Below are 23,141 nucleotides of genomic sequence, written 5' to 3'. Positions count from 1 at the left end.
CGGCCCTGTTATCTGCAGGTGGCCGCACGGCGACATGCATCCCATCGATCGCGCCCTGGACCATGGGGAACCCGGCCACGGCATAGAAGCCCACGGCCCGGGCATCTTGGCTGCCCCGGTCCACGGGGAAGCGGATGTAGCGGTGCGCCATGGCATATAGGGCATCTGTCACTGCCCGGATGCACCGGTGCACCGATGTCTGCGATATGCCGGACAGGTCCCCACTCGGTGCCTGGAATGACCCCGTTGCATAAAAGTTCAGGGCCACCGTAACCTTGACGGACTCGGGGAGAGGGTGTCCCCCACCAGTGCCACGCGGTGACAGGTGTGCCAGCAGGTGGCAGATGTGTGCCACGGTTTCCCGGCTCATCCGGAGTCTCCTCCTGCATTCCCGGTCCGTGGGGTCCTGGTATTACTGCCTGGGCCTGTACACACGGGGCGCCCTCGGATGCCTCCGTTGCCGTGGGGCCGCGACGTCCTCCTCCCCCTCCTCGTCCTGTCGGTCGGGTGTCCCTCCAGCCTGGACGGCTGCCGCCTGCCCCTCTGCGGCAGCCTGCGCCGCCTCTCTGGCACGCTCCTCCTCCTCCTCCTCATCCAGAGCAACATAGACATGAGCGGCTGCTGCCACGGCGGCCAACATCGCTGGATGATCTGAAAACACGACGGCCTGGTGGGGGGAGGGGAACGACGACATGCCCATATCCCCTCCTCCCCCAGCCAGGTGGCATGGACTGCATGGGTCCAACTGTTGGAGGCTGGCACCTGGCCAGGTGGACCAACTCACTTGCCCTCCCATCCCCCTCCCCAGCAGGGACCCCCCCCAACCTCCACCCCGGCACGGACCCCCCCCCCAACCTCAACCCCGGCACGGACACCCCCATCCCCCTCCCCGGCACGGACCCCCCCCACAACCTCCACCCCGGCACGGACACCCCCATCCCCCTCCCCGGCACGGATCCCCCCCCAACCTCCACCCCGGCACGGACCCCCCCCCCAACCTCCACCCCGGCACGGACACCCCCATCCCCCTCCCCGGCACAGACCCCCCCCCCAACCTCCACCCCGGCACGGACCCCCCCCCCAACCTCCACCCCGGCACGGACCCCCCATCCCCCTCCCCGGCACGGACCCCCCATCCCCCTCCCCGGCACGGACCCCCTCCCGGCACTCCCCCGGAGCCCAGCCTACTCTAACCACCCCCTCCCCCCGCCGCCGCACACACACACACACAACCCGAGACACACCTATCCTCACGCAATCAGACTGTGGCCACGCCATCGCCAACCCCCCAGGCCGTCACTCACCTCCACGCTGGTCGGCGTGAACCTGGAGCACAGGGTCACGCCGATGAAAAGGAGGTTTAATTTACGTCGACGTGAACGGTCATCACGTCGACGGGACTTCGGTCCATCCGGAAGGGAGAATATCGGCAGGCCGAAAATCGTCTGCCTTGCGCAGACCCGTGACATTCTCCGCGGCAGCGGCGACATTAACGCCCTGCCGACTTTTCTCCCTTCGGAGACTTCGGCAACCGGCGGGGGCGGGATTCACGGCGGCCAACGGCCATTCTCCGACCCTCTGGGGGGGTCGGAGAATGACGCCCCATATCTTCAACTCTCTCCTTTCGCTGAAGGTGAAGACAAGTCCAAGTTCAAGACAGTCCTGCTCAAATTCGACAGTCACTGTGACATCGAGGTAAATGAACGTTTTCAGCGCTATGTCTTTCAACAGCGTCTGCAGGGTAAGGATGAACCTTTTCAATATTTCCTCACCCACCTTCGCATCCTCGCGCAGTCCTGCAATTACGGCTCCACCTCTGACTCGATGACCCGTGACCAGATTGTTTTCGGTGTGCAATCAGACCCCCAACGCCAACAGTTCCTCAAGGTTAAACAGCTCACCCTTGCGATAGCCATTGAGACCTGCTTCTGCATGAACACGCCACTGACTGATACTCGCACATTCAAGCGGCTGAAACGGTGCGGCAAGGTCCCCTCGAGGAAGAGCGGGTGCAAGCCATTAAACAACTCCAGGGCCTAAGCCTGGATGAGGGCGGCCATTTTGCGTGCTTTACGCGGGCTCCCGCGCATGCGCGCACTGACCGAGGGGACGGCGCACTACGTACGACCGCACCACGCATGCGCGGTGGCGTACCGAACGTTCTGACGTCACGACGTGCGGGAACTGTGGCTCCGCCCACTTAAAGCGACAATGTCCTGCAAAATCCCGACGCTGTCTCCAATGTGGCAAGCTTGGCCACTCTGCAGCCCTATGCAGGTCTGCTCAACCTACTACCGCGCGTCGCTCCAACCAGCCACGCAGGGATGGCCAGACCATCCAGCCACCGGTCACCGATTCCGACTTGATTCCGAACCTTGACACCGAGGACCCTAAAGCACCATTTCGGGTGGGCATCATCACCAAACACAAGATGCTCCAGAAGACAAAAGCCAAGTCTCTCAGCTTATTCAGCATTGATCCGGACGGCGAGTGGTGTGCCACCCTCACGGTCAACCGATCCCGCATCCGATTCCGCCTGGACACTGGCGCTTCAGCCAACCTCATTACGCGGTCTGACCTCGAAAGCCTCCATGTCAAGCCTTCCATCCTGCCATCCGCCTGCCAGCTTCTGGACTATAATGGTAATGCCATTGCTGCCAGTGGCTCTTGCCAGCTTGAAGTGTCGCACCGGTCATTAAAGGCTCACCTGCCATTCAAAATAGTGGGATCCACTAAAGCCTCCCTGCTTGGTGCTCAGGCATGCAAACTTCTAAACCTTGTCCAAGGGGTTCACTCCCTGTCACCCGCTGACGCTTCCGCATCTCAGGACGCTGACTTTCGGACACAGCTGAACGCCATCATCACCCGATACCACAGTGTATTCGAGGGCATGGGCACACTCCCATACACTTATATAAAATCTTGTTAAAACCAAATGCCACGCCTGTGGTGCACGCACCTTGCAGGGTACCAGCATCCCTCAAGGACCGTCTCAAGCAGCAGCTGCAGGACCTCCAGGACCAGGGTGTAATTTTGAAAGTTACAGAACCGACTGACTGGGTCAGCTCTATGGTGTGCGTGGAAAAACCATACGCCGAATTACGCATATGTATTGATCTCAAGGACCTCAACCACATTATTATGAGAGAACACTATCCCATTCCAAAGCGCGAAGAACTCACCTGCGAGATAGCTCGCGCTAAATTTTTCACCAAGCTAGACACATCCAAGGGGTTCTGGCAGATCCAACTCGACGCATCCAGTCGGAAGCTCTGCACCTTTAACACCCCGTCTGGCCGGTATTGCTACAACCGGATGCCGTTGGGCATCATCTCTGCATCGGAAGTGTTCCACAGAATAATGGAGCAGATGATGGAAGGTATCAAAGGGGTTCGCGTATATGTGGACGACATCATCGTCTGGTCTACCACCCCGCAGGAGCACATTGATCGCCTCCAACGCGTCTTCCGACGAATCCATGAGCATGGCCTCCGCCTCAACAGGGCCAAATGCTCCTTTGGTCAAACAGAACTTAAATTCCTCGGAGACCACATTTCACAGTTTGGCGTGCAGCCGGGTGCTGACAAGGTATCTGCCATTGAGGCCATGAAGACACCGGAGGACAAGAAGGCGGTCCTCCGCTTCCTGGGCATGGTCAATTTCCTGGGGAAATTCATCCCTAACCTCGCCTCCCACACCACGGCTCTCAGGAACCTGGTTAAGAAGACGACCGAGTTCCAATGGGTCCCCGCCCACGAACAAGAATGGCGGGAACTCAGGGCGAAGCTGACCAAGGCCCCGGTGTTGGCGTTTTTCGATCCGGCGAAAGAAACAAAGATCTCCACGGATGCCAGTCAGTCCGGCATTGGAGCAGTGCTACTTCAACGTGACGACGCCTCCTCATGATCTCCTGTCACATATGCGTCACGTGCAATGACGCCCACCGAACAGCGTTACGCGCAAATTGAAAAAGAGTGCCTGGGCCTTCTTACCGGAGTCGTCAAATTCCATGACTATGCCTATGGACTCCCAAGGTTCACAGTCGAGACAGACCACAGGCCACTGGTCAATATCATTCAAAAAGACCTGAACAATATGATGCCGTGCCTGCAACGCATTCTCCTTAAACTCAGGCGGTACGACTTCGAACTCGTCTACACCCCGGGTAAGGACCTCATCATCGCCGATGCACTCTCCCGATCTGTCACCACATCCTGCGTCCCAGCGGGCTTCGTGTGCCAAATTGATGCTCAGGTAGCATTCGCCGCATCCAATCTGCCCGCCACGGATGAACGACTCATCCAGATTCGTCGTGAGACGGCCAACGATCCCCTGCTCCAACGTGCCATGCGCCACCTGACAGACGGGTGGCTCAAGGGCCAATGCCCTCAATTCTATAACATTAAAGATGACCTGGCGGTTGTAGATGGAATTCTACTAAAGCTGGACAGGATCGTCATTCTGCACAGCATGCGGAACCTCGTCCTTGAGCAGCTCCATGAGGGCCACCTGGGAGTGGAGAAATGCTGCCGACGGGCCCGTGAGGCAGTGTACTGGCCTGGAATCAACAAGGACATTGCCAACGCCGTTCTTAACTGCCCAACATGCCAGCGTTTCCAGCCTGCTCAGCCAAGGGAGACCTTGCAACCCCATGAGTTGGTCACGTCCACCTGGACCAAAGTGGGCATCGACCTGTTCCATGCACTTGGCCGGGACTATGTCCTCATAATGGACTATTTCTCAAACTACCCGGAGGTAGTTAGGCTACACGACCTCACCTCAACTGTGGTCATCCGTGTGTGCAAGGAAACCTTCGCTCCCCATGGCATCCCGCTCACGGTCATGTCCGACAATGGCCCGTGTTTTGCCAGTCAGGAATGGTCCAATTTTGCCAAACGATACAAGTTCACACATGTCACGCCCAGTCCCCATTACCCCCAATCCAATGGCAAAGCTGAAAAGGGGGTGCACATTGTCAAACGACTCCTGTGCAAGGCGGCCGATGCAGGATCCGATTTTTACCTCGTCATGCTTGCTTACAGATCAGCTCCATTGTCCACCGGCCTGTCACCGGCTCAATTGTTGATGAATCACACGCTATGGACGATGGTGCCGGCCATTCATGTCCCGGACTTGGACAACCTTCCGGTCTTTCGTCGAATGCAGTTGTCTCGGGCCCAACACAAATCGGCGTACAACGCCCGCGCCACGGATCTCCCTGCTCAGACTCCTGATTACGAGGTACGTGTCCAACTTCCCCATGGTGGTTGGTACGCCACCGCTGTGGTGCTCAGACAAGTGGCCCCAGGTCATTTTTGGTTCGTCCACAAGACGGCTCTCTTCTTCGCCGAAATAGGCGGGCACTACGACTCCTTCCTTGCTCGCCACCAGATCATCATGTCCTGCCTCGCCGTCACGACGAACCTGTCACGGACTTTGCAGATCTCCCCTTCGCTCTGCCACCCTCTGAGTCTGACACAGTCCCGCCCATTCCAGAACAGGCGGCCCCTGACCCACCCTTGAGGCGGTCAACCAGAATTTGTCGCTGACCTCAGAGACTGAATTTATGAACTGCCTGAATTCATGGACTGTTTGAACTCACAAAGTGATTGTTTCGTTACCCTGTTTAATTAACTCACTGGTTTGTACATACTGTTGTTCTAGTTATATTTTGTGTTACATACTGTCCATCTGCACTAGACACCTTCCAATGTAAATATCTTAGAGTTTCTGTACATAGTCCTGTAAATAAGCTCGCATGTGCCACACATAGTTAGGAACATTCACATACTACATTATTTATTGCCACGAACACACATTATTTTTAGAAAAGGGGGGATGTCATAATATACACATCAGTATATGATGGTGCAGAGACACACACTGACTGACACACTGCAATACCAATCAACACACACAACATAGCAGCCAATCACCAGTTAGGGAACGGTCACTATAAAGACAGAGGGCACTAGTTTTCCCGCTCATTCGGGATGCAGCCTCTGAGACAGACAGAGCCCGCAGTCAGTAGCACAAATATCCACCATGTGCTAGCAGCATAGGCTGGTCAGGTTAGGCATAGGTCTTCAGTCAATCTAACATAGTGTCGACCCACAGTGCAAGTTTGTTTAACAGCTCTTCGTTAAATAAAATAGAGTTGTACTATTACAAGTGTTGGTAGCCTGTCTATGTTACTGCTAAGGTAAACGCAGTCTCCACAGATCCAGAGTACCCAACACATCAAGGATCAGGAACCATGTCAAGAAAGTGCAAATGGAACAAGACAAAAGACAGAAAAAAAAATCTTTCACAGCCTAATGTCTTGGACAATGTAATTATGTTTATAAAAAGCCAGAATTAGAGCACTAAAATAAACCTTTTTAATCCAATCAGTGGCTGGAGGATGGAGGGCAGCGCTGGATGATCCTTTGCTAAGTAATAATCCCTCTGATATTTGCAGATTTTCCCTTGTCCTACACACCCAATCCAGACCATGGTGAATGCCATTTAATGCTAAATATATTCAAGCCCTGATGAAAATGCATTTGTTAAAATGTTACATAAAATGTGAATATTGGTGGAAATGTGTCGTCATTCTCTCCAGTGAATTCCTGGCAAGCACAAATTGGATAGTGGGCAGACTGGACAAAAGACTACACAATTTAGGGATGGACAATAAACTGGCCTTAGCCAGTGATGCCCACCTCAATTGAAGGACTGAATTTAAAAAATAATCCAGGCGAGGATGTGTTCTGGTATTGGGGCTGTTCCGTGAGAGGCAACTAGCATCCAAGGGGCAATAAACTGAAAAACACAATAAATGATATTTTTAAAAGTTAATGATCAAACTAGTGGAAAACATACTGATCAATTCATTTATTTTAATTTTAAAAGGTGCCAAGACACTGAAGTACCACCCATGATTATTTAAGGGTCGGCATACCAGTTTGTGCTATTATTTTACAACAGGCTGAGTGAGAAGACAGGCTCCCACTCTAAATTGGGTGGAATTGCTTGTGAGCACCAGATCACTGGAGCTATTCTAAGCCACATGTTAGCCAAGTGAAGTAACAGGTGCCCCGATAACATGGCATTTTCAGAATCCAGACAAGGTCCTTCTGCTCCATCTGCCTCGGTATTTGAGGCTAGGATTTCATCAGACTTTTAAGGAGGCAATTTTAACTGGCTTAGGTTGGGTTGGTGAGCAGTTTGAGGATCAATGAACGGAACCTTCCCAGTCCCATGAAGATGCTTTTGAAGACAGACAGGGGAGAAAACCTGCAGGTTAGGGAATCAGATTGATGAGCTGGCACAATCTCAACTCCAGGCGGTCTTGCGAGAGATGGTTGTGTTTTTTGTTTCCTTTCATGGGATGTGTGTGTCGCCGTCGTGACCAACATTTATTGCCCATCCCTAATTACCGCCTAGGTGGCGGTGAGTTATTGTGATGGAATCTGTGGTTTCAAATTCAACTTCAAACAAAAACAGAATAAAGAAACCAATAAAAAGGGAAACAGAGAAAGGAAACTGACACTCACAGTTTTCAAAGAAATGAAACTGAAGCTGAGACTGGAAACCAAAAATTCTGGGGAGACTGAAACTCATTGGGGCGACGTAAAGGGATGCAGAACCATCCAGACTCAGTAGTAGCAGTCGCTCAGTCCAATGGTGCAGTACAGGCACACTGAAGGAGATAAAGGGCAAATCCAGAAGCTGAGAAGGAGTTACTGCAACTGTGCCTGTTACTTGAAAATAACACTGGTGAATCCCGTGCCATCCGGACTGAGTTGAGGAGGTTCTGCAGAAGTATGCCAATTTTGGTGAAGACCTTGGGTGGGATTCTCCTCTACCCGGCGGGGTGGGCCGTACCGGCGCCGAGGAGTGGCGTGAACCACTCCGGCATCGGGCCGCCTGGAAGGTGTGGAATCCTCCGCACCTTCAGAGGCTAGGCCGGCATCAGCGGGGTTGGAGCCACGCCAACCGGCGCGAAAGGGCCTTCGCCACCTGGCGTGAGTTGGCACACGCGCAGGAGTGCCAGCGTGTGCTGGCGTCATCCCAGTGCATGCGCAGGGGGGGCCATGGTGGAGGTTGACAGCAGCCGGCGCGGAGGGAAACAGTGCCCTCACGGCACAGGCCGACCCGCTGATCGGTGGGACCCGATCGCAGACCAGGTCACTGTGGGGGCACCCCCCAGGCCCAGATTCCCCCGTGCCCCCCTCGAGGACTCTGCAGGCCACCCGTAGAGCCAGTTCCCGCCGGTACGGACCTGGTTTGATTTACGCCAGCGGGACCGGCTGAAAACGGGCGTCCACTCGGCCCATCGCGGGCCAGAGAATCGCCGGGGGGGCCGCTACCAGCGGCCCCGACCGGCGCACCGCAATTCCCGCTCCCGACAAAACCCCGGCGTAAGAGAATTCGGCAGCCGGCGTTGGGGCAGCAGGGCGGGATTCACGCTGCCCCCCGGCGATTCTCCGACCTGGCGGGGGCTCGGAAAATCCGGCCCCTTGCCTATAAAACTTGGATGGTTGTGCAATGATGTTGGCTAGGGATCAGTTTAAATCCTGTAAGATGAGGGTGTGGATCCAACTAGGTGAGAAAGGGTCAGACTTGAAGGTGGGGTCGGACTGGAGGGGGGGTGGGCGGTGGTCAGATGAGGTTGCACCGGAAGAAGGGGATCAGACCGGAGGCGCGGTGGGGGGGGGGGGGAGGTCAGACCAGGAAGTGGTGTCATATCAGGAGGTAGTGTCAGCCCAGAAGTGGTGTCAGAACAGGACAAGTGGGGTCTGAAGGAGTGGATTCTGCAGCCAATTGTAGTGGAGGGATGAAGTGTTTAAATTGGTGGAGGAAATAACCATTCAAACAGGTTGCTTTGTCCTGGATGATGTCAACTTTCTTGAGTGTTGTTGGAGCCACAATCATCCGGGCGAGTGGGGAGCATCTCACCATATGAAATGAAATGAAAATCGCTTATTGTCACAAGTAGGCTTCAAATGAAGTTACTGTGAAAAGCCCCTGGTCGTAACATTCCGGCGCCTGTTCGGGGAGACTGGTACGGGAATTGAACCGTGCTGCTGGCCTGCCTTGGTCTGCTTTAAAAGCCAGCTATTTAGCCCTGTGCTAAACCAGCCATAATTGTGCCTTATCGATGGTGCACAGGCTTTGGAAAGGGAGGAGGTGAGTTACTCGCCACATAATTCCCAGTCTCTGACCTGTTCTTGTAGCCACAGTATTTATATGGCTGGTCCAGTTCAGTTACTGTTCAATGATATCTCTGGATGTTGATGGTGGGGGATTCAGTGATGGTAATACCATTGAATGTCAAGGAGAGATGGTTAGATTCTTTCTTGTTGGAGTTGGTATTTGCCTGGCATTCTTACCATGTGAATGTTACTTGCCACTTACCCTCCCAAACCTGGATATTGAGCGAGATTCTCCGACCCCCCGGAGAATCGCCGGGGGCTGGCGTGAATCCTGCCCCCGCCGGTTGCCGAAGTCTCCGGCACCAGAGATTCGGCGGGGACAGGCCCTCCCGGGCGGGCCCCCCCGCTCGATTCTCCGGCCCAGATGGGCCGAAGTCCCGCCGCTAAAATGCCTGTCCCGCTGGCGTAAATTAAACCACCTACCTTACCGGCGGGACAAGGCGGCGCAGGCGGGCTCCGGGGTCCTGGGGGGGGCATGGGGCGATCTGGCCCCGGGGGGTGCTCCCACGGTGGCCTGGCCCGTGATCGGGGCCCACCAATCCGCGGGTGGGCCTGTGCCGTTGGGGCACTCTTTCCCTTCCGCCTCCGCCACGGTCTCCACCATGGCGGAGGCAGAAGAGACTCCCTCCACTGCGCATGCGTGGGAAGCTGTCAGCGGCCGCTAACGCTCCCGCCCATGCGCCGCCCGGAGATGTCATTTCCGCGCCAGCTGGCGGGGCACCAAAGGCCTTTTCCGCCAGCTGGCGGGGTGGAAATTCGTCCGGCGCCGACCTAGCCCCTCAATGTTGGGGCTCGGTCCCCAAAGATGCGGAGCATTCCGCACCTTTGGGGCGGAGCGATGCCCGTCTGATTTGCGCCATTTTGGGCGCCAGTCGGTGGACATCGCGCAGTTTCCGGAGAATGTCGCCCATTGTTCAGGTCTTGCTGCATAAGGACACAAACTGATTCAGTATCTGAGGAGTCAAGCATGGTGCTGAACATTGTGAAGCCATCAGCGAACATCCTCATTTCCGGCCTTGTGATCGGAGCAAGGCCAGTGATGAAGCAGAGGAAGGGCCTATACTCTGAGGAACTCGCTCAATGTCCCAGAACTGAGATGACAGGCCTCCAGCAACCACAACCATTTTCCTTTGCAACCAGTGGAGAATTTTCCCATTGACTTCAATTTTTTCCAGGATTCCTTGATGCCTCTGGGTCAAGTGCTCCCTTGATATCAAGGGCAGCATGGTAGCACAAGTGGCTAGTACTGTGGCATCACAGCACCAGGGTCCCAGGCTCGATTCCCCGCTGGGTCACTGTCTGTGCAGAGTCTGCACGTTCTCCCCGTGTGTGCGTGGATTTCCGGCACATGTTCTGGTCCTGCCCCAGGCTGGTGGAGTTTTGGGGGTCCTTTTTTGACACCATGTCGGCGATCCTGAATGTGGAGGTAAAACCTTGCCAGCTGGTGTCAACTTGGGCCGGAACTGCGGATGAGAACAGGGGCTGATGTCCTAGCCTTTGCTTCATTGGTGGCTCGGAGGCGTGTCCTACTGGACTGGAGGATGGCAGCACCACTGAAGGCTTCGGCATGGCTAGGTGATTTGATGGAGTTTGTGCGCCTCGAGAAGGTCAATTACTCCTTGAGAGGGTCGATTGAGGGGTTTTATCGAAGATGGCGACCATTCATAGTGTATTTCAAAGGATTGGTCACTGCTAGATTTTAAGGGGGAGGGGGACTTACATGTTTACAAGGGGGGGTGGTGTGTAGCCCAGGCCCATCTGGTCTGCACCGGCCCTTGGAAAGAGCACCCTACCTAAGCCCACGTCTCCACCCTATCCCTGTAACCCAGTAAACACTCATACATGGATTTTAGTGAGCAGTTGATGTCATCGTATACATGGATTTTAGTGAGCAGTTGATGTCGTAAATGTTGCTAAATGTTGTTTCTCTCTTTATTTGGCTCTGAATATGGCGGTCAATGTGGTCGCCTTCCTTAATTCTAATTACGTTTTGCTCTAGAGTCGCCAGCTATCTTTCGATACCGCCACAAGGTTCAAACCGAATACTGATCAAAGACTCGATACACCAGTTAGTTAGTTCAAAGTCAAATGCTTATTTCTTTACACACACCTTTAAATATACTCATGCACAAATACTACAGACTAAACTATCACTACTGCTAAAGCCTATACTGAGCTTCGGGCGTCCACTCAGCAGAGGAACAATGGCTGTTGTTCGGTTCTGAGGCTGCTGGGGTCGAAGTGGTGAAGGGGAACAGCTAAGGTCGACTGTCCGGTAGCGTGCGTTGACCTTGGACTTACTTGTTCTGGTGCAGCTGTTGGGAAGGTCTCTCTTCGGTGAGAACCGGAGCCAAGAGAACGATTCTCTCTTAGGGGATCCTTCTTATACCCAAAGGGGCTTCGCACTCTTTTGGGCGGGCCTTGAACTTGGCCCCAATCAATTGGGCCATTTCTTGATCATTCATATTGACCTCGTCCAATAAAGGGGTGGGTGCCCTGATGGCTGGGCGTGTCCTAGGTGGCCGTTGGCCTGCTTTGTTTCAGTCTCCTCTGGCGCCGGGGTGTCTGCCTTAGTATCGGTTACTCAAATGTTACTCTTTTGTTCCCGGAGATGGGCCATTAGTATGCTAATGGGCCTACAGTTTTGGTCTTATCTGGGAGCTGCGGCTCCAATAAACAGACAAACCCTGAACCTGCTTGTTTTCTCAGTATTGTCCATTTTCCCTGCAATCTTTGCCAAGTGTCCATTTTGTAATCGGGAAGTGGCCATCCCAGATGTCTACATATACATGGATTTTAGTGAGCAGCTGATGTCGTATACATAGATTTTAGTAAGGCGTTTGATAAGGTGCCCCATAGTCGGCTCATGCAGAAAGTAAGAAGGCAATGCATGGTGGGAAATTTGGCCGATTGGATCAGTAACTGGCTATCACATAGAAGACAGAGGGTGGTGGTAGATGGTAAATTTTCATCCTGGAGCCCAGTCACCAGCGGTGTACCACAGGGATCAGTGCTGGGTCCTCTGCTATTTGTGATTTTTATCAATGACTTGGATGATGGAATTGAAGGTTGGATTAGTAAATTTGCTGATGACACCAAGATTGGTGGAGTAGTGGATAATGTGGAGGGCTGTTGCAGGCTGCAAAGAGACATTGATAGGATGCAGAGCTGGGCTGAAAAGTGGCAGATGGAGTTTAACCCTGATAAGTGTGAGGTGATTCATTTTGGTAGGACAAATTTGAATGCGGATTACAAGGTTAACGGCAGGGTTCTGAAGAATGTGGAGGAGCAGAGAGATCTCGGAGTTCGTGTCCATAGATCTCTGAAAGTTGCCACCCAAATGGATAGAACCGTGAAGAAAGCCTATAGTGTGTTAGCATTTATTAATTAATAGGGGGATTGAGTTTAAGAGCTGTGAGGTTATGCTGGAACTGTACAAGACCTTGGTCAGACCACATTTGGAGTATTGTGTGCAGTTCTGGTCACCTCATTATAGGAAGGATGTGGAAGCATTGGAAAGGGTGCAAAGGAGATTTACCAGAATGCTGCCTGGATTGGAAGGTAGGTCTGATGAGGAAAGGTTGAGGGAGCGAGGGCTTTTCTCATTGGAGCGAAGGAGGATGAGAGGTGACTTAATTGAGGTGTATAAGATGATGAGAGGGATATATAGAGTGGACATTCAGTGACTTTTTCCTCGGGTGGATGTGGCTGTTACAAGGGGGCATAACTATAAGGTTCATGGTGAAAGATATAGGAGGGATGTCAGAGGTAGGTTCTTTACTCAGAGAGTAGTTGGGGCGTGGAACGCACTCCCAGCTATGGTAGTGGAATCGGACACTTTAGGAACTTTCAAGTGGTTATTGGATAGGCATATGGAGTGCACTAGAATGATTGGGAGTCGGTTGATTTGATCTTATTTTCAGACTAGTTCGGCACAACATCTTAGGCCGAAGGGCCTGTACTGTGCTGTACAGTTCGATGTTCTATGTAACCCTTTTGGACCCTAAGGGCATTTTTCGCATGGCCAATCCACCTAACCTGCACATCTTTGGACTCAGGGAAGAAACCGGAGCACCCGGAGCAAACCCACGCAGACACGGGGGACATGTGCAGACTCCGCACAGACAGTGACCCAAGCCGGGAATCGAACCTGGGACCCTGGCGCTGTGAAGCAACTGTGTTAACTACTGTGCTACCGTGCTGCCCGATTAATCAATGTTTCAAATGACTAAACAGCACAGCGTGCTATATGTGTACAGATACATCTGAGTGTGATTCTTTTACAGATGTATTACCATGGAGAACCAATCGAAGTCACTGTCCACATCAACAATAACACAAGTAAAGTGGTGAAGAAAATCAAGTTATGTGGTAGGTGCAACTTCCCCATTTGCACAATTGTGCTTGTTTTTCTGTCACAAGCTGGTGTGCATGGTTGAACACAAGCACCACAGTTTGACTTCACCCCATCTGGCATTAAACGGGACCAGCCATTTCAATTAAAGGCAGTGACACCCACTGGCCATTTCAGAAGGTAGTTGAGAGTCAACCATATTATTCTGGGTCTGTCGTCACATTTTCACAGTAACTTAATTGCAGTGTTAATGTAAGCCTGCTTGTGACAATAGTAAAGATTATTATTATTATTACATGTACCATATTATTATTCCCGTACCAGCCTACCCGAACAGGCGCCGGAATGTGGCGACTAGGGGCTTTTCACAGTAACTTCATTTGAAGTCTACTTGTGACAATAAGCGATTTTCATTCATTCATTCATGTCGGGCAGACCAGGTAAGAATGGGAGATTTACTTCCGCCCATCTCCCTTTTGGAAGTGTTGCAAACACCACCATGGGTGGGGGAAGAGCATAATTACGATACAACAATTCCGCATGGCAGTTTTTATTACGAATGCTGACTGGATTTTAGGGTGGTAATAACGATGTAAAGTGTGATTTGGAATAAGGGGCTGAGTTATGTCTTTTACATCCTGATCTAATTATCCCTAACCTCTAACCATGTTTCACCTGGCACCTGTCCCTAGATCTGCCATGTGCATTGTCAAGGAAGATTGATGAGGGAATATTTCTGTTCATTTGGTTGCATGGAAAACGTTTAGAATCATAGAATCCCGACTGTGCAGTTGTTTTAATTGATAAGCCTGCAAAAATCGTATTACCAAAGTTCCTTTTGTAGCTTTAATGAAAACTTTCATAAATTTCCTTGAGCGGATTGTTACTTGTGAATTGTGAAGATGTTACCGTATGTACTCTAGTGTAGGCATGGGAACTAAGAGTTCACCTTAATATAGCAACTGAATTGTGCATTTCAAACACCCCCCAAAAAAGGGATTACTTTTGAAGTGCAAGAATTGTTACGCAAGTAAATGTAGCAGCTGTATTGTACACAAGAAGTCCCACAAGAAGTCGGATGGTGATGTCTAGCACGAGGGGACATAGCTTTAAATTGAGGGGAGATAGATATAAGACAGATGTCAGAGGTAGGTTCTTTATTCAGAGAGTAGTAAGGGCGTGGAATGCCCTACCTGCAACAGTAGTGGACTCGCCAACACTTAAGGGCATTCAAATGGTCATTGGATAGACATATGGACGATAAGGGAATAGTGTAGATGGGCTTTAGAGTGGTTTTACAGGTCGGCGTAACATCGAGGGCCGAAGGGCCTGTACTGCGCTGTAATGTTCTATGTTCTATGTTTCCAGATGTTAACCTGTTTTTTTTGAGCAGGAAGTGATGTCCTACTTTAAGTGTGCAGATGGATTCCCGATATTGTCATCAAAGCCCAAAAAGCAATAATAATTACAGGCCTGAGCTATGAAGTCCTCTCCATCAGGCCAGAGCTTCTGGAAGGGAGATTGTGGGGGAGATTGAAAAGGCACAGTTAGATATGTAATTTAAATCAAAAACTGGAAATGCTGTACAAACTCAGCAGGTCTGACAATATCTGTGGAGGGAGAAGAGAGCTAACGCTTCGAGCCTGTATGACTCTTTGCAAAGCTGTCAAAGAGTCATCCAGACTCGAAAAGTTAGCTCACTTCTCTCTCCACAGATGCTGTCAGACCTGCTGAGATTGTCCAGCATTTTCTGTTTTTGTTTCAGATTCCAGCATCTGCCGTAATTTGCTTTTACCTAAGTAATTTAAATATTATTTTAGGTGTCCTGTGGGTCATGGGGAGAGAGGACAGCTCATCCAGTCATCACTTGGTCCTAAGTAAGTGTCCTCCATCCCACAAGGCCAAGCCAAACTCGATCACATTATTTAATTCTGTGGTAATGAGAATATATAGGGTTCTTTAGCTAGTGCATTATGTAGCCACAATAGGCCTGTCTTCCACTATCATAGCTACATGTATCCCTGTCAGTGTGAACTTTATTAATTGCCTCACCACATTGTCAGTGTTAGGTTGCCTGCTATACGGTGTACTAATTATATTCCATTCATTTTGCAATGTGTCCTGATGTGGTAGCTAGCCCCTATAAAGGGTCAGCTTCTGAAGGATCATGTGACCCGCTCGTCCAAACAGTAACCAGCACACGGGGTCAGCCAAGCAAAGCGCAGGCTTTTACTCAGTTAGATCCTAAAGGTGCGGCTGGAAGCAAAAAGAAAATGCTGGAAAATCCCAGCAGGTTTGGCAGCATCTGTAGGGAGAGAAAAGAGCTAACGTTTCGAGTACAGATGACCTTTTGTCAAAGTGTGACTGGAAGCACTGAATCTGCATCACCCTGTAAACAGATGTCATGTTAATAAATATTTATAGTTTGTTCATAACTGGGGGAGCCAAGTTGCTACGCCCACTATTTTGTCCCACTAACGTGGAGCCTTTTGCACTTGTCGCTAAATTACACTCTGTGCTCTATAACATTCTCCCAGATGGTTTAGGGGAATTAGAACTTTAGCAGAATCCAAAGTGTGAAACATTGAGTCAGGGAAAGGATTCAGGGAACATCAGCTGCAAACCTGTAGAGTGTGGTTTCAATATTTGATTAGCTACTTCATATCAGAAAGGGTATTGCGTTGTGAATATTACCTGTCAGCTACCACAAATTACATTGTTCTTTTGTCTAATCAGTTGATCAGATCACGAATGTAGTCCTCTATCAACTTGACAAATATGCAAAGAGAGTCTGTTCGGAAGAACCAAAGTAAGTTACAGATGCATTGGGAAATGAATCATCTCAGTGCTCAGTGGGAGTGTTTGTATGTCTATTTGTATATTTGTGTACATATGTGTGTGTGTTTGTACACTGAGGTGTGTGTGAGAGACATTGCATTGCAATTAGATGCATCAATGTGTGAGATCTCAGTAGTGGAAATGTAATTTGATTTTCACCTCAATGTGCTGCACCGAACTTTATCAGCTTCCTCCAGCTTTATACATGGGGGCAGAAGGGTAACGGATGGAGTGCAATACATCCCGGAAGAAATATTAGAAACAAGAAAGAGAAGGAGAGTTGTATTCAGCTAAACTTAACCATCATCTAAACAGAGCTTCCACCTGGTATTATACATCTGGTGAAAGACAGGGAGGGACTCCCAGGAAATACACAGATTCCTTTTGGGAGATTGAGATACCTGGGCGGGATTTTCCGATTGCTGACAGCGAAATCGCATTCGGCGATCGGCCGGATACTCCCTGTTTATGCCGGAATCGGGGGTGGCACTGTTTTTGCAATGCTCCACAACTCAAAAACCATATGGACGGCCACAGGACATCACCTGAGGCCCTCCCCCGATGCTCCGCCCCCGATGGGCCAAGTCCCCGACGGCGTCGCGTGCGTGTGCTAACACCGTTCGGGGACCTCGCGTGGCGGCTGCGGGCTGAGTCCAGCGCCGCCACAGTCAGGCAGAGCTGTCCCGCTGGCAGGGGGGGGCCTCGGTCTGGGGCTGGGGGGACTGGTGGGGGGTGGTCCGGGGTTTGCGAGGTTGGTCACAGGGGGAGCAGTTTTTGGCAGTCCGGGTACTCGCGCGGCCGGTGCCATTTTGCATAGCGTGTCTGCCGCCGTGCGCATGCGCATCCACGGACCCGGCTATTCTCCAGCCGTAAACACAGGTAAAGCCGGGGACTTTACACGGCGCGGCTGCTAGTCTTTACCGGATGGAGGATCGGTGCGGGGGCGGCGCCGACTTTCTGGTCATAAGACCAGACCGACCCTGCGGACAAAGCCGCAGGATTGGAGAATCCAGCCCAAAATGTCTTTAATCATCATGAAATCGAGGTCTGTGGAGTTTATCTACCACTAAATGTTTCATTCATTTTAATCAGGATTATTTTATCATTTCTACCAATACAGCCATCAAGATTCTATTTCTAATTTTTTAAGTCAACTGAAGGAAAGTATCAAGAAACGGATAGATTTGGTAGTCCAAGCTGGTTCCTCTAAATGGCTGGAGGCCGATAAATGGTTCCCATTCTTAGCTGTGTTCAGAGGGATTCGAACTTGGGCGTGTTTCTCCAACCTCCCGCCGGGTCGGAGAATCGGCAGGGGGCGGCGTGAATCCCACCCCGCCGCCCCGACGCCGGCTGCCGAATTCTCCGGCGGCGGGGTTTTGGCGGGGGCGGGAATCGCGCCGCGCCGGTCGGGAGCCGTTGGCAGTGGCCCCCACCCCCGTGATTCTCCGCTCTGCGATGGGCCGAGCGGCCGCCCATTTTCGGCGGGTCCCACCGGCGTAAATCAAACCAGGTCCGTACCGGCGGGACTGGCTCCACGGGCGGCCTGCAGAGTCCTCGGGGGGGCGCTGGGGGATCTGGCCCTGGGGGGTGCCCCCATGGTGGCCTGGCCCACAATCGGGGCCCACCGATCTGCGGGTGAGCCTGTGCCATGCGATCCACGGGCGAGCCTGTGCCATGGAGGCACTCTTTCCCTCCCCGTCGGCTGCTGTCAACCTCCGCCATGGCCGGTGCAGAGAAGAACCCCCCTGCGCATGCACTGGGATGATGCCAGCACACGCTGGCAATCCTGCGCATACGCCAACTTGCACCGACCGGCGGAGGCCCTTCGGTGCCGGTTGGTGTGGCGCCAAGCCCTTCCATGCCGGCTGGCACGGTGCCAACCCCACTGGTGCCAGCCTAGCCCCTGAAGGTGCGGAGGATTCCGCACCTTCTGGGTGGCCCGACGCTGGAGTGGTTCACGCCACTCCTCGGCGCCGGTTTGGCCCGCCCCACCGGGTAGGGGAGAATCCTGCCCCTTATGTTAATCAGTACAGGGAATATCACGTTGCTTGGGTGAATGTGTTCAGACCTGTGCATGTGTACACATGTGCACGTGCACATGAGTGGATGCATGTATGCATGTGCCTGTGTGTGTACATGTGTGCATATGTGTACACATGTTGATTCCCAAATTTCTTTCTCCGTCAGTCTGGCCTCAATAAAAGTCGAGATGGATTTGCAAGTAAAAAGAAGTTATTTTATTCAGCTTGCAAGCTACCTAGTCCACAGTGATACAGACAACATGTTGCTGTCTGCAGTCCCAGGAACTAAGTGAAGGTCCCAGACAAAGAGATCAGTACTCATACATTCAAATGGCATCAAGTTTCACATACTCGACACCCATAGGTCATCCTATGTCCCTCCTGACTTGTTTGATCTATTCTGATTGGCTCACTTCCAATCCCTTTCTCCGGCCCCTATCAATGCAGCATCACTCTCATAGACACACCTCTTCCTGCTTTTTCCATGCGGTCTCAAATCCCTTTGTCTCTACCTGCCAGAATCAAAGTGGCTTATTTCTACATTACATTAACTAATATCTCTAAAGTAACTATTTTATATCACATTCGTCACACAAGGGTGTGTGTGCGTATGTACAATAAGCACAGGCTCTCTTTTCTCTGCTAAATGTCTGAGTCTTTGTCATTTCAGTTCCCTAAATAATGACTCACAAATTTAACCTGTTCCACCACAGGAAGCCACAACGGAAAATAAGCACTCCTTCACAAAGGAAAATGGCGGGATAACCAGGGAATCATTTGCGGTCACATTGATATAGCTCTCGGCCTTGCGTTCGTAAAGCATTGGGAGCTGGCCTTTGTCTCTAGAGAATGATGCATGGCATGGGGAGAAAATGATTAATACCTTTTCTTAAAAAAAGATAACACTGGTAGTGAAATATGAATGTTGTAGCTCTGACCAGTAAACTGAACATACAAGAAGGAGAGTGCATCTTTTCCCACCCGATCCATTTTGAAAATTATTTGTAACCAGGCCTGTTTAACATTGTAAAATTGTTTTGGGTTTATCGTGTATATTGTGTGTGATTCCAGTGACACTGTGGCTCCCAATTCTACCTTCACCAAAGTTTACAGCCTTACCCCTACTCTGGAAGACAACCGGCAGAAACGAGGCCTAGCCTTGGACGGCAAACTCAAACATCAGGACACAAACCTAGCCTCTAGTACCATGTAAGTGCCACAGCTGACAACCTATTTCTGTTGTCCACTTTACACACAAACTGATTGTTAATTCCCGCAAGAATCCAGTTTAGGTTTTAGAAATTTTAGAAATAGTAATCCAATCCAGAATACTGATCAACAGCATATGGACATTTGTCTATGAATTTAAGGCGGGGGGGGGTGGAGTGGTATTGTCGCAGGACTAGTGATCCAGAGATCCCGGGTAATGTTCCAGGGACCTGGGTTTAAATCCCACCACAGCAGATGATGAAATTTGAATCTGGAATGAAAAGTCTAATGATGACCACGAATCTATGGTTGATTGTCGTAAAAAACCATATGGTCCACTGATGTCCTTCAGGGAAGGAAATCTGCCATCCTTACCTGGTCTGGCCTACATGTGACAATGATGTGGTTGACTCTGAAAAATGGCCTCTGAAATGGCCTAGCAAGTCATTCAGTTCAATGGCAATTAGGCTTGGGCAACACATGCTGGCCCAGTCAGCAATGCCCACATCTCATGAATTAATTTTTTAAAAATTTCAGCAGAGCAATTGGGATTTATTTTTCTTCCCCTCATCTGCAACGTTTCATTAACGTGGAGAGTCTTCCGTTAAAATTCTGTCCCATTCTCCCCCTTCAATCTTGCTGTCCAACCACCAATTCAACCCTGCATTGTTTTCCCCACAACCACCCCCTTCGCAAGCCTGGTGACCCATCATCAATTCAAGTCCGACAGTCTCATCCCTATCCAATGTCTCACCACATATCATCCCGACCTGATATCTGATCCACCTCAGTGCCAATATGATCAGCCATGCTCATATTGAAATGGTGGAGTAGGCCCGAGGGGCTGGCTGGCCTGAATCCCAGTCGTTGGGATTATCTGTTCCCAATGGCAGCGCACTCCGCTGGGTTTCCCAGCGGCATGGGACAGCTTCAGTGGGAAATTCTGTTGACCAGCAGAGGGAAAAGAGAATCCCGCCACCAGCGAAAGGTGCACCGCCGACAAACACATGCCTGGGGGACCGGAAAATCGAACCCATCTTCTATATTGTCTTTGATTTCCTTTTCCATCGCAATCACTTTCCCACTTGTGCTTTTGATTCTGAATCTTGATAGGTTCAGAGAAGGCCAGGATAAAGAGGTCCTCGGAATCATTGTGTCTTACCTGTTTAAAGTGAAGGTGATAGTCTCTCGTGCAGGGTAAGTAACCTTATTTCAATCAGTGCTGCCACCTCTTGCCATGGCTGAATCTACATGGGGCGAAATAGGCTAATTGTTTCAAAGAAAAGCTTTCTTCAGATTAGATCATTTCTGGGTTCGATTTTAAACATTTCTGGACACAATCCCAAACACAGAGGGCGGGATTCTCCACTCCCGCGCCGAAGTGGCCGCGCCGTCGTGAATGCCGTTGAGGTTCATGACGGCGCGAAACGGCCCCGATCCCGACCAATTCAAGCCCTGACAATCGATTTATTTCCCGCCTCGAGTCCGAAAAAAAATCTACTCCTGCTGCAACTATTTAGTGTGTGATTGGTTACTTTTTGAATTTATACACGCACCAGGCCTTGTCCCCGGCGTAAAGGCGGCGCCGCATAGATGACGCGGCCGCCGCCGCATAACTGGCATCATCCGCGCATGCGTGGTTGACGTCCTCTCTAGGTCCGCCCTGCAAGAAGATGGCGGACGGATCTTGCGGGGCCGCGGAAGGAAGGAGGTCCTCCTTCAGAGAGGACGGCCCGACGATCGGTGGGCACCGATCGTGGGCCACCCCACATTTGAGGTACCCCCTGGTGCAGGATTCCTCCTCGCCCCCCCGCAGGCCACTCCCCCCCCCCCCCCCGCAGCGTTCACGCACCGTTCACGACGGCAGCGACCAGGTGTGGACGCGCTGGGGGGAACCCGCCGTTTTGGCCTGGCCGCTCGGCCCATCCGGGCCTGAGAATAGCGGGGGTGCCGGAGAATCGCCATTTTGGGTGTCTCTGGCGATTCTTCGGCCTGCGGCCCTCGGAACTCGACCGGGCCGTTCCCGCCGCTTGGGAGAATCGCGGGAGGGCGTCGGACCGGCGTCCCGGGAAATTTTGGCGGCCCAGGCGATTCTCCCAACCGGCGCGGGAGCGGAGAATCTCGCCCAGAGTGCTAGCAACGAAAGAGAAAATGCTGGAAAATCTCAGCAGGTCTGGTAGCATCTCGAGGGAGAGAAAAGAGCTAACGTTTCGAGTCCGATGACTCTTTGTCGAAGTCATCGGACTCGAAACGTTAGCTCTTTTCTCTCCCTACAGATGCTGCCAGACTTGCTGAGGTTTTCCAGCATTTTCTCTTTCGTTTCAGATTCCAGCATCTGCAGTAATTTGCTTTTATTACAGAATGCTAGCAATCCTGATTTTCACATTTGCTACTGCCTGATACTCTGTATGAGCGGTCCCACAACTTACAGAGACACTCAAGTGAAAAGCCTTTCATACGTACCTTTGTTTTCCTCTTTTCAATTTTCTTTCCTCTCCTGAACGTATAGAATGATGTTTCCTACAGCCCCAGTCCCTCTGGCACCTTGTTCAAGTTGTTATTCATTGTAAAGTCCAGAAATCCATTCAACCGTTGGTGTACCATGTCAATCCACTTACCATCTTCACCCTGACAAGCGGGCATACAAACCACCCAACAGTGAATAGTGATTAGATTTTCCACTCCTTGGCTCAACTGTAGCACTCTTTAACTATTATAATGTAACTGTCACCATAGTCCACTCGCCCTCCCCTGGTGGTGATTTAATGTGAAGGTCACCACACCTCAGGCAAGGGGCAAGGTTGAGTTCTTGAATAACCTCAGCCAGTACAGGAATTGGACACCTGCGTTGTTGGTGCCTCCCAGCATCACCAACCAGCCATCCAGCCAACTGAGCGAAATGATCACCCTGCCTCTCTGTATAACAGCCCAGCTGAAGCCATTTCATTATGGATTCAACTGGAACCTAAGCGCTCCCTGGCATCACTAGGCAGACTCTTTGCTGGCAATTCAAGGGAATTAGGACAAAGACGTGAGGGAGAGAGGTTTATATTGATATGGTGAGATGAAGTAAATAGAGTTGGAGGAGATTTGTGCCAGCCAAGAACACTGCCCTCTTCGTGGAACATGTAAAGCACCTAATGCCGGCTTCACCCCTTTTGTTTGTCCTTATCACGGGGAACACATTTCCAATTGGAAATGGGAAGACACTTGCCACCTGCCACACTGAGGAGTGTATGTAAAATGGGAGGCACACGGATCAATTTCTAAGCCCATATCGGTCACATATTTAATTATCAATCATTTATTTGTGTTCTTATTTCTCTTTCTGTTTTTCTTTTCTTTCCTCAGGATCTTGGGAGATCTCACTTCAAGGTCAGCAAGAATTCACCAGCCATCAATATTCAATAATCCCGATGTTATGGGCCCAGGGATTAGAGAACCCCAAAGTGTATCATGGAGTTCACCTGACCCACAACTTTTACTAGATTGTGGTCTGGGGAGCACACGGCCCACTCT

The 23,141-nt window shown here is 51.3% G+C and overlaps 1 protein-coding gene across 1 annotated transcript in view; it reads left to right on the top strand.

Moving 5' to 3' along the window:
• LOC140422803 (beta-arrestin-1-like) overlaps nucleotides 1-23,141 on the top strand; it is a 124,676-nt gene that overhangs the window by 68,874 nt on the left and 32,661 nt on the right. Inside the window, exons 10-14 of the mRNA XM_072507712.1 lie at nucleotides 13,487-13,571; nucleotides 16,291-16,363; nucleotides 19,485-19,622; nucleotides 20,736-20,819; nucleotides 22,974-22,997. Coding sequence (XP_072363813.1) covers nucleotides 13,487-13,571; nucleotides 16,291-16,363; nucleotides 19,485-19,622; nucleotides 20,736-20,819; nucleotides 22,974-22,997 — 404 coding nt within the window. The remainder of the gene's footprint in view (nucleotides 1-13,486; nucleotides 13,572-16,290; nucleotides 16,364-19,484; nucleotides 19,623-20,735; nucleotides 20,820-22,973; nucleotides 22,998-23,141) is intronic.

The sequence above is a fragment of the Scyliorhinus torazame genome, chromosome 5 (genome assembly GCF_047496885.1).
Source record: "Scyliorhinus torazame isolate Kashiwa2021f chromosome 5, sScyTor2.1, whole genome shotgun sequence".
NCBI lineage: Eukaryota > Metazoa > Chordata > Chondrichthyes > Carcharhiniformes > Scyliorhinidae > Scyliorhinus > Scyliorhinus torazame.
The sequence above is the reverse complement of the archived record's forward strand: the minus strand, read 5'-3'. Positions and strand labels throughout refer to the sequence as shown.